Source organism: Penaeus vannamei, chromosome 7 (genome assembly GCF_042767895.1).
Source record: "Penaeus vannamei isolate JL-2024 chromosome 7, ASM4276789v1, whole genome shotgun sequence".
NCBI lineage: Eukaryota > Metazoa > Arthropoda > Malacostraca > Decapoda > Penaeidae > Penaeus > Penaeus vannamei.
Genome location: NC_091555.1, coordinates 40,658,350 through 40,670,849, shown reverse-complemented (window position 1 = coordinate 40,670,849; position 12,500 = coordinate 40,658,350). Strand labels below are relative to the sequence as shown.

General features: G+C 42.3%; 1 protein-coding gene across 5 annotated transcripts in view; it reads right to left on the bottom strand.

Annotated features, from left to right (window-relative positions):
• The window catches only part of LOC113822453 (neuron navigator 3), a 225,301-nt gene that overhangs the window by 191,970 nt on the left and 20,831 nt on the right, over positions 1–12,500 (bottom strand). For 4 of the 5 annotated variants that reach the window (XM_070123781.1, XM_070123786.1, XM_070123782.1 and 1 more), the window contains exon 1: positions 1,462–1,587. The exons of the other annotated variant lie outside the window; for it this stretch is intronic. In XM_070123781.1, the coding sequence (XP_069979882.1) occupies positions 1,462–1,572 (111 nt within the window). In that variant the 5' untranslated portion in view covers positions 1,573–1,587. Of the gene's footprint in view, positions 1–1,461; positions 1,588–12,500 lie in introns of those variants that run through there. 5 annotated transcript variants of the gene reach the window in all.

Here is a 12,500-nt window from a genome sequence, read left to right as displayed (position 1 = left end):
CCCCCTTGCTCTTGTTCCCTCCCTCTGACCTTCCTCTAAGTATTTCTTCAAATGCCCTGACACTCATGACCTGACCTCTCCCCTTAGCGTAATTCCTCAAAGAGGGGGAAAGGGAGATGGGGAGGCGAGAGAGGGGAATGAGGCCATGGAGGAGAGAGAGAAGGGGAGTGGCCTATTTGGAGGGAGAAGGGGATTGGCCCGTGGGGAGGGATAAGGGGGGAGGCCTATGGGGAGGATAAGGGGATGCGAGGGAGTAAGTAGACCTAAGATGAGGGGGGAGGGAGACAGGAAAGGGAGAGGGGAGAAAGAGAGGGAAAAGGGGTGAGGGGGAGAAAGAGAGGGAAATGGGGTGAGGGAGAAAGAGAGGGAAATGGGGTGAGGGGAGAGAGGGGAAAAGGGGTGAGGGAGGAGAGGGAAAAGGGGTGAGAGGGAGGAGAGGGAAAAGGAGGTGAGGGAAAGAGGTGAGGGGAGGAGAGGGAAAAGGAGTGAGGGGAGGAGAGGGAAAAAGGGGTGAGGGGAGGAGAGGGGAAAAGGGATGGGGGGAGAGGGAAAAAAGGTAAGGGAAAGAGAGGGAAAAGGGGTGAGGGGAAGAAGGAGTGGAGGGGAGGGGTGAGGAGTAAATGGGCTTAAGATGGAGGAAAGGGAGAGAGGAAAGGAGTGAGGGGTGAGGGAGAGAGGTGAGGGGTTAAGGGGGGGAGGGGTGAAACTGAGGCTTGGACTAGCTTTCTCGATGCTTCTACAAACATTTTCTTTGGAGGCGAAATATGTGGGGGTGAGGGGGGAGGGGTCTTTCCCCTGTGTGTATAGAGAGGGAAGGTTTGTGTACGTGGATAAACACACACAAGTGTACACAAACACAGGGGTATACAAACAAACGCAGTTGCCGGAAGGAAAAAGAAGAGAAGAAAAAGAAATAAAAGAGTGTGCGTAGAAAAAAGAGCGAAGGGAAGAGAACAAGAATGGGAATGGTTAAAAATAGTTAAATAGTAAGAATATTTGTAAAAAAGTATATGTTTTGGTATATACTTTGGTACACCGAAATTCTATTAACAATAACAAACTTAAAGTAAGAAAAATATACGGAAATTTTATGCACTATAGATTCACTTTTGTGTAATCTATCTTAGAACTTTACATTTCTAACGCTTACATTTATAAAAGAAAAATAGTAAATATTATTTCCAAATAATTAGAAGGAAACTTTGCGAATCCACGTAAGGTTAATATGGGAAAAAACGAGTTAATTACTAATCAAAAGTGATAAAAAATGTAGAAAGAGAAGGATAAACAGGGAGCAAAATGAACAAAGAACAACAACAACAAAAGAATAAATCACACCGTAAAGGAAAAGAAAAACACGAGCTTATTCCCTCGTACCCTGCCTTTTGGGAAGAGAAAAGAGAGCTTAATTCCATCTCTCCTTGTCATTTGGATTAATAAATATAGCTTATTCCATCGTACCTTGCCTTCTAGGAGAAGAAAAGCCAGTTTATTCCTTCGCACTTTGTCTGATGGGAACCGCAGATGGGACCACGTGCAGTATCTGTACCGACAGACACGACCGCGTCTCATTAAAATCCTTCTGTGTCGCTTCACACTCGTGGATTCGACGAAATTGCTGTTGATGCGGCTTTTTTCGCCTTCGGCTGCGGTTTATCAGGCCGGTGGATGTCATCATGCAAATTAGTATGCGTTCGATCGATCTCTTTCTTTTATTTATCGATTTAATTAGATCCTTGAACTTCGAGAAGCCAGAACTCCGAGAGGAGAAACACGAGACTAAACACAGATCAAAACAAAAGTTCGAAATAATGATTCGAGCATTGGTTCGAATAAAGCTCCGAGCGCTGGTTCAAACAATGCTTCGAACGCTAATCCGGACACTTTTTTTCCCCGACACTGCAACATCCAGATCAAAAGTCTCGAGAATGCAACGCCGCTAGTATTGCAATATGCAAGATTTTTTTCGAGATAAGAACACAGTAACAGGTTGACGTACAGTATAATTTGCTTTGGCTTTGGAGTGAAGATTGTGGTTGCCTAACAATTTATACGTTTCCTGTGAGTCACAATACGAAGGATCCAATGCACTATTCGCACTCTGATCTTATCGGCCTGTGCGTAGGAGTGCCATGATAAAAGCGAAAAAGAAGAAGGGGAAAAGAAAATGCAGAAGGTAAATGGCGTATTTCGAAAAACAAGTCTCGAGTATCTTAATCGGAAGAGTTTATTATTATCAGCTTATTTATGTTTCCATTCATTAAATACTATCATTATCGTCATCCACAAATCATCATTATCTTTACCTTTTATCGGTGGAAGACGTAAGAGGGAGAACGATAAGGAGGATAAGACTAAGAAAAGACGAATAAGAATGGAAACGGAAACATGAATAGGGAAATAAGGAAAGCCAAATTATATATAGTTAAATAAAAGGCAGAAAAATAAAAGTGAAACAGGAGGAAGAGGCAAAAATCAACAAATAGAATGAAAAGCAAAAAACAATGAATAAATAAATAAAACAAGGTTATGAAAGTGCTAGAAAAAATACAGCTAACCTGTAAAAGGAGAAAATCAGAATGAAAAAAAAATAGACAAAGAAAAAAAATAAATAAATAAACTGAGAAAAGGAAGAAAAAACAAAACTAAAAATAAGAACCAGAAGACAAAAAAAAAAAAAAAAAAAAAAAAAAAACAAGATCGCCAACAACAAAAAAAAAACACGACACAATAAGGGTTAAATCTGAGTACAAAATATACGCACACATATATTCCCGAGGAGGAAGAAAAGAGATATCAAAGCAAGTGACAAGGAAGAACCCTAAAGGAACAGGAGGACAAAGAGGGCGAAGGACGTGTAGGAGGAAGGAAGAAGTGGAAGGTCGAGGCAGTCACGACGAAGGGCGGCGGCGTAGGACCACCTCCTCCTACTCCCTCCCCTCCCCTCCCCTCCTACTTCCCCCGCCTCCTCCTACTTTCCTTATCCTCTCCTCCAACTTTCCTTCCCCTCCCCTTCTACTTCCCCCACCTCCTCCTACTTTCCTTCTCCTTCTCCCCCTCTCCTCCTCTCCTCTCCTCCTCCTCCTCCCCTCCTCCTACTTCCCTTCTCCTCTCCTCCTACAACCCCTCCTCCTCCTTCCTTCTGATTTTGCTAATACACTTCCCTCTTTATCTTCCTCCCCTCCTACTCCTACTCCCCTACCTCCTCATACTCCTACTCCCCCTCCCCTACTCCTCCCTCCTTCGGATCTTCCTAATCCCATTCACTTCTTATTCTCTTAATCTCCCCTCCTCCTCGCTTCATATTCTCGTATCTCTTCCCTATTCTCCTGTCATCATTCCCTCTTTCCTTTATATTCTCGTACTCTTCCTACCTCTTTCTTATTTTCCTATACACCTTCCTTCCTTCCTTGTTTCTTATTCCTGATTTTCTGATCTTCCTTCAATTCAACTTTCTTCCTTCCCTCTTCACTTCCTATTTTCGTACCTGCTCCTTTCTTATTCCTCTATTTTCCTTCCTCTCCTTCCTCCTCTACGTTTCCTCTTTCTTCCATCTGCTTCATTCCAATTATCCGATGTTATCTCTTTACTCCTTTTTCTACTACTCCCGTCTTATCTCTCCTACCCCTATCTCTCTTTCCTATCTAATCTTCCTACTCTTCCCTATTTCCTTTTTTATTCCACTATTCCTCTTCCTTCTTTTACTGCGACTTCTTCGTCCCTCCTTCTTATCCTTCTTGTCAGTTATATATTCTTCCTACTAAATCCTTCTTCCTTCGTTCCTTCCTCCCCTCTTTCCGCCTTCCCGAATCTCTTTCATTCGTTCTTTCTGTCCTCTTCTCTTCTCATCCCTCCGTTCACCTTTTCATTGTTTCCATGATAACTTCTCTTTCCTATTTTTCCCCATTTCCTTCTCTTCTCTAGTCTTCCCCTTCTTTTCTCCCCTTTCCTTTTGTCTTCTTCCTACTTGTCCTCTCCTCTTCTCTTCTTCCTTCCGCTCCTTCTCCTCTTCCATCTACTTTCAATCCCTTCTTTCTTCTTCTCTATAATTTTCATGTACCCCGCTTTTCTCTCCTCCTCCTTCTTTCTCTTATTCTTTCCTCCTTCCCCTTTCTTCTATTCCCTCCTCCTTCCTCTTTCTCTTATTCTCCCTTCCTTCCTCTCTCTCTTATCCTCCTCCTCCTCCAACTCCAACTTCCTCTTTCCTTCCTCCTTTATTATAGTCCCCTTCTTCTTTTTACACTCTTCCCTTCCCTCCCTCCCCCCTCCTCCCCCCCCCTCCTACTGCATTATCCTCACCTCCTTTCCATTCCTTCCCCCTCCCCCCTCCCTCTCTCTCCACCCCTTCCTCCATTATCCTCACCTCCTTTCCATCATCCCTCCCTCCTTTTCCCCCTCCCTTACTCCTCTCCCCCCTCCTTCCCCCCCTTCCTCTAATGCCTCTTACCCCCCACCCCCTCCCCTCCCCTTCCTACACCCAGGTACAAGTCACATCACTCAGTCTTATCTCTTAAATCACAGTCTGCTCGAGAGAGAGAGAGGGAGAGAGAGAAAGAGAGGGAGAGAGAGAAAGAGAGGGAGAGAGAGAAAGAGAGGGAGAGAGAGAAAGAGAGGGAGAGAGAGAGAGAGAGAGAGAGAGAGAGTGTGTATGTAGAGATATATGAGAGAGAGAGAGAGATACATTTATGAGAGAGAGATATTATACTAAAGTGTGTGTGTGTGTGTGTATGTGTATATATGAATAAACATATGTATATACATTTATGGAAAGCATATGCATATACTAAATATATATATATATATATATATATATATATATATATATATATATATATATATATATATATATATATATATATATATGAATATACGAATATAGGGATATATGAATATATGAATATATATATATATCTATATATATATATATATATATATATATATATATATATATATACATATACATATAAATATACATAAATATACATAAATACACATTGACACAAACACAAACACACACACACACACACACATAGACAGAGACGCATATAAACATACACACATACACGCACACACACATCTACATATATATATACACACACACATATACCCATCCAGGCAGCTCGAGAGCGACCCACGGGCCCTTCCCCATCAGATAATCAATCCCCGGTTCCGCGAGAGCGCAAACCGCCTCGAATGAATCATTAGAACCGCAGCGAAAAAGTGACAATATCGACGCCATCGCACTAATGACCCTCCTCCCTCCCTTCCCTTGCCCCCTCCTCCCTTCCTCCTCCCCTGTCTCTCCACAAAGCCTCATCCCGAACACAAACACGGGGAAGAACCGACTCCACCAGCTTCTCTCACTCTCCACTCACTCTCACCCTCCACTCACTCTCATCCTCCACCAGCCCCTCTCACACTCCATTATCCCCTCTCACCCTCCACCTCCTCTCCCACCACCAACCCTCACCTTCCACCAACCCCTCTCACCCTCCACCACCACCCCTCATCTCCACCAGCCCCCTGCCACCCTCCACCAACCCCACTCAGCCTCAACTCACCCTCCACCAGCCCCCTCACCCTCCACCAGCCCTCTCACTCCATCAGCCCCTCTCGCCCTCCACCAGCTTCTCTCACCCTCCAACAGTCCCTCTCACCCTCCATCAGCCCCTCTCACCCTCCACCAGCCCCTCTCACCCTCCACCATTCCCTCCCATCTTGCACCAGCCCCTCTCACCCCTCCACTCCCCCCACTCACCCTCCTGCCATCTCCCCTCACCTTCCACCAGCCCCTCTCACTTCACCCCCCCCTCACCCTCCACCAACCCCCCCTCCCCCTCCACCAGCCCCAAATCCCTCTACAGGTGGAGCGACGGCCTTTTCCACCCTTTATAGAGCGGTAAGCGTGCGTGGTCAGTCGTTCCCCCTTAATTATTCCTTCATATAAGTTCGAGAACAAAAAAAAAAAAAGATGGATATGCATCACAGATCACTCGCCTTGGCTGGGCCTTACCCTGACCCTGATACGAGGGCGTGTGTGGAAGGAGGGGGGGATGTGGGGGAAGGGAGGGGAAGAGGGGAGACGGAGAGAGGGGAGAGGGGAGAAGGGAGAGAGGGACAAGGGGAGAGAGATAAGGGGAGGAGGGAGATGGAAGGAAGAGGAAAGTAGGAGAAGGAAGAAAGAGCAGTGGGAGTGTGATAGATAGATTGATATAGAGAAAGATAGAGAGAGAAACTGAGACACAGAAATAGACAAAGAAATACGTGCACGAGGCCAAGGAACACCCATCGGCCAAATGAGTACAGAACCACTATCTACCTATCTACAATCTATCTATCTACTTATCTATCTACCTATTTACGGTATCTACCTTAGGGAAGATGACCAATATGCATCCTATGTCTAAAATATACAGAATATAGTAACCAACACATCGAAAAAAGTCACAACAGATCAAAGTGAAGAGCAAATAAATTAATAAACAGATAAATAAAAAATAAGTAAACAAATGAATAAATGACTAACAAAAATAAAACGAGCTTAAAATTTGCAAATTACACAAAATAGATGAAACCACACAAAGGGAATCAAACACACTAATCACCTGTTTCAGCCAAAAGGTGCATACACAACTCAGGGGACAAAAATACATAAAGATACAAACAAACAAACAAACAATAAAAGAAACAAAAGGCCATATAATACAGTAAAAACAAAAACAGAAAAGGTCCACAAGACAAGATCTGGGGCATAGGCCTACATCCAGCAACGCATAGAACAAAAAGATCCACGGCCTATATAACAAAATACAAGAAACCACAAACCACAAACAACGAAAAACAAACCAAAGCAGGTGCATAAGTCTACAAAGAATACATCAAAATTAAGATCCGCTATAAACAATTCCGTACACCAAAACACACCATAACAAAGAGTAAAATAACTGCAAAAAACAAAGCCAAAGCCAAAATACCGAACAAGAATTCCACATATAGCAAATACGGATCGAAAGGCCACGTCCAAGAAAGTACACAACAAAAAGACCATATCCACCAAAATACAGCGAAATACAGAATAAAAAATCCATTCTCAACAAAATAGAAAGCATCGGATTCACATACAACAGAACAAACTACATAGTGAAAACTTCATCTCTGCTCGGAAAAAAAATAAAGCTCTATATGAAAAAAATCCACATTCAGAAAAGAACAATGAAAGCTCCACAATAAAAAAAATACACACAACAATAATGAAAGCTTCATACGCACCCACACACATACACACACACAAACACAACGAAAGCTCCACATGCAATAAAAAAAAAAAAACACACACAACGAAAGCTCCACATGTCCTTCCTCGTTTATCCAACCACATAAAACGACAAAAAACAAAAACAATCCACATAAAGGAAGTTCCATACAAAAAAAAAAAAAAAAATCAACAAACCAAATGACAAAAGCTCCACATGCAACAACAACAACAACAAGAACCCACACAACGAGAGCTCCACACCCAAAAACAACACGAAACGAAACGAAACGAAACGAAAGCTCCACGTGTAACAACAACAACAACAACAAATCCAGACAACGAAAACTTCACACCAAAAACAGCAATAAACAAGCAAACAAACATATATAACGAAAGTCCCACGCCCAACAAAACAAGACCAGTGACAAAGAAACAAACCACAGCGAATGCTCCACATGCCTTTCTTCGATTATCAACCCACGTAACAAAAGCTCCACACCAAACAAACATACAAACAAAAACAAACCACATAAAGCACGCTCCACAACAACAAACAAAACACATAGGGAAAGCTCCATACCCAACAAACAAACAAACAAACCAGAAACCACTAACGAAGGCTCCACGAAAAAACAACAAACAAATATTAACGAAGAATCACAACCAACCAACCAACAAACAACACATAGAAACCAACCACAAACAAACAAACATTATCGAACCACAACCCCCCAAACAAACAAACAAACATTACCGAAATCACCACACCCACCAAACAAACAAACAAACATTGCCGAATAACAACACACCCAATCAAACAAACAAACAAACCACCAAACCACACACCCCCCCTCAACCAACCAACCAACCCTCCACCCCCCAACAAACCCCTCAACCCCCTCCCCCAACCAACCAACCAACCCTCCACCCCAACAAACCCTCCACCCCCAACCCCCCACCCCAAACATCCCCCTCCCCATAACGCGACCTCCCACCCCCCAACCCCCCCAGACGCGACCCGGGCCAGCGCCAAGGTCCCCCGAGCGCGCCGGGCAGTACAGGCTCTGCGGCGATCGTAAAGGGCAGGGATCCGAGGCGCTGGGCGGGGGCATCGCATGGGTACGCGCGCTGTCCGTCTTCCTTTGTTTTTGTATCTCCCTTCTTTCTTTCTCTGCACTTCCTCGTTTATTACGTGTTGCTTCGTCCTTAATTCCTTTGTTCAGCCACTCTTCGTTCTTTGTATTTCCTTCGTTTACCAGACTTTGTTCGTTTTTTTGTTCATGCTTTTTCTTATTTCCCTTTCCTCGTTTATCATGTTTCGTCATTACTTCTTTCTTTGCACTTCCTCCATTTATCATGTACTGCTTCATCCTCCCTTCCTTTTCTGCTCTTCCACTTTTATCATGTGTTGCTTCATTCTTCTTTCCATCCTTCTTCGTCTATAATTCTTTCTTTTTTAATTAATCTTTTACCAGTACTTCTTTATCCTATACCATTCGTCCCTATTTTTCCTTTTTCTTCCTCTATCCTGTTATTCTTCCTTCATTCCTTCCTCCTCCATTCTTTATTTCAGCTTCCTTTTGTCCTTCAGTCTTCCTACCTCATACGTCCTTCCTTCCTCTTTCATCATTCGTTTATCCTTCATTCCTCTCGCTTCTCTATCTTTTCCCCGTTCTCCTTCTCCCTCTCATCCTTTTTCCTTCTTCCGTCCTACTTCATATATCTTTCCTTTACTCACTCATTCTATCCTTCCTTCATTTATCCATCTTTACTATCCTTCCATCATTTATCCATCCATGCTATCCTTCCTTTATTTATCCATCCTTGCTATCATTCCTTCATCTACCCACCCTCCTTCCTTCAATTATTTATCCGCCATTTTATCCTTCCTCCTTTTTCCTTTCTTTTTTATCCTTCGTTCTGACAAGTCATTTTCTGATCTGCTAAGGCGACTAGACATCGATGGGCGTCGGTGGAGCAGTGTGGGCGTGGTCTTGAGGCGGGGCGTATTGAGTAAGCGTGGCTCCTAAGCATGGGCGTGGTCTATATGAGTAAGCAAGGTAGGGGTGGTTTTGAGGTATGATATGGGCGTCGTAGCAGGCGTGGTTTTCGGACATGGGCGTGCATAGTATGAGTAGGCGTGGTTTTCGGGCGTGGTTTTTGGACATGGGCGTGCTGTGTATGAATAGGCGTGGTTTTCGGGCATGGGCGTGCTGTGTATGAGTAGGCGTGGTTTTCGGGCGTGATTTATGGGCATGGGCGTGCTGTGTATGAATAGGCGTGGTTTTCGGGCATGGGCTTGCTTTGTATGAGTAGGCGTGATTGGTGTAGATGTGGTTTTGAGGCATGGATGGGCGTGGTGCGTGAGTAGGCGTGGTCGATGTGGGCATCGCTTCTAAGTATGGGCGTGCTCTGTATGTGTAAGAGAGAGAGAGAGAGAGAGAGAGAGAGAGAGAGAGAGAGAGAGAGAGGAAGACAGAGAGAGAGAGAGAGAGAGAGAGAGAGAGAGAGAGAGAAAAGATAAAGATAGATAGAAAGAGAGAGAGAGAGAAATACGCATGATTTGAAGGTTTGGATGGGCGTGCAGTTGAAGCAGGGTTTTAGTGGGCGTGGCGTATCTCTACAAGTGGCTTGAAGTATTTATAAACTGCGATTGAACCCAGTCTTCATGGGCGTGGCTAACTGTATCTCGTGGGCGTGAATTAGCAGGAGCTCGACGTACATGGACGTGATGAAGATACAGAAAAGGGGGCGTGACTCAAAAAAAGAGGCGTGGCTAATCAGAAGCTGAATAAAAATGGGCGTGACTAAGCAGAAGCTGAATAAAAATGGGCGTGGCTAAGCAGAAGCTCAATAAAAATGAGCGTGGCTAAGCAGAAATCCAATAAAAATGGGCGGGTCTAACCAGAAGCTCAATAAAAATGGGCGTGGCTAACAAGAAGCTAAAAAAGAGGCGTGGCTAAGCAGAGCCTCAAGAAAATAAGGGGCGTATTTTAACAAAATATCAAACAAAAAGGTCTGTGGTTAAGCAGATTCAGAAAAAAGGGGGCGTGGCCAAGCAGAATATCAAGCAAAAAGGGCGTGGCCAAACACGTCAAATGTACAAGGAAAACAAACAAGTAAACAAAGCAACGAAGTCTCAACACGCAAAAACATGTCGCGACATGTAGTGAAAACCAACGATTATAAATTTACAATACAACATTCAGCTACAAATGCAAATGATTATAGGCATTATAAATAAACAATCGAAATTAAATATACCAATGATGAAATATAATGAAAATGATTATAATAAGTTATCATCACATTAATAATAACAACATTAACAACAACAACAACAATAATAATAATAGTAATAATAATAATAATAGCAATATAGTAATAATAATGATACTAATAATAGTAATAATAATAATAAATTATAGATAATACTAAATCCTTCTACAACAACAATAATACTAATAATAGTAATAATAATAATAATAGCAATATAGTAATAATGATGATACTAATAATAGTAATAATAATAATAAATTATAGATAATACTAAATCCTTCTATTTTTTCCTTTCGAGATTTCCCAATAGACAGTCCATCAATCAATCATTTTTCCTTTTCTGTTATTTGATATCTAAAAATAAACTTTATAGAAGTTTTCCACACGTACTCTACATCTTCTCTTCTTTATTTCACATCTAAAATAATAATAATAATAATAATAAAAATATATATATATATTTTGACCTGTATTTTTTTCTCTCTCTCTCTCTGTCTTCCTCTTTTTGGCATCTAAAAATAACCAAAATATATATGAATAATCTTCATTTTTTTTCTTTTTTCTTACAATTTTATTCCTATTTTATCTTTCTTTCCTCCTCTTTCTTTATCTTATAATCATCACTTTATCTTTATTTATACAGACACACATCTCTGACTCCGGTGTCCAGCTCGAGCAAGCGGGCGGAGGTGGAGGAGGTCACGGCTGTGTTTATTGTTATCCGTGACGTCACACGCAGGGGCGGGGTCTGGGTTACTAGGCAGGGGGTGGGGGTGGGGGGGTCGTTGGGTCCTGGCTTCTCTCTCTCTCTCTCTGGTTTCTTGGTCTCTTTTGGTCTTCTTGGTCTCTCTCTCTCTATCTCTCTCTCTGGCTTCTTGGTCTCTTTTGGTCTCTCTCTCTCTCTGGCTTCTTGGCATCTCTCTCTCTCTCTCTGGCTTCTTGGTCTTTTTTTTTCTCTCTCTCTCTCTGGCTTCTTGGTATCTTTTGGTCTCTCTCTCGCTTCGGTCTCTCTCTCTTGGTCTTGGTCTCTCTTCTATTTCTCTCTCTCCCTCTCCCTCCCTCTCTCTCTCTCACCGGCTTCTTGGTCTCTCGCTTCGGTCTCTCTCTCTCTCCTTCTTCTCCTCCTTCTCCTTCTTCACTTTCTCTTTCTTCCTCTTCCTCTCTTTCTCTCTCTTTCCCTCTCTCTCTCTCTCGTTTTCTCTATGTTCGATTCTCTTTCTTTGTCCGTGAATTTTATATTTGAGCCCCTTTATGTCTCCATTTTTTTTACATTCAAATTCCTTTATTTCCCGTTCATGTATTTTCTGGTTTCTTTTCTGGTCTCCTTTCCAACTTCGAGTCTCTCCTTTATCATCCAATCTCTCTATGCCTCTTTTATCCCCCCGTCTTTCCCTGCATGTCTTATGTATCTCTATGTCCCTTTCAATCATCCTCCAGTGTTCTTTGTATGTCCTTTATCTTCACATCTCTCCCGTTTCCCCTTTCGTGTTCCGTGTCTCTCGTTCCGCCAAGCTTTGCTGTGTTTCTCAAATTCAAAAATCAAAAGAAAAAAGATAATAACACATACCAAATAAAAGAAAGAGAAGAAAACGAAAACAAACAAAAAATCTATATGAAAAGAAATGACAAACGTTAAAAGTAAATGTTCAATAACATTTAAAAATACAGACAGCCATAATAACAGAGTTCATGACAATAAAATTCACACCTGTAATTACCTTATCGTAATAACAAACTATTGATAATGATGAAGTAATCACGTAAAAAGAATAAGAAGAAGTAAAGGTAAAAAGATAAGGTAAAAATATCCTATTAAAATCCCCATAAAGTATGCGAACACATGCAACCTCGAGAATTCAGAGAAAACGGGAAGCAGGGTTCATGGACATAAGGATGACTCATCTATCGTGAGTCACGAACGAAGGGAGAAAGAAGGAAGAGAAAGGAGGTAAAAGGAGAGGAGGAG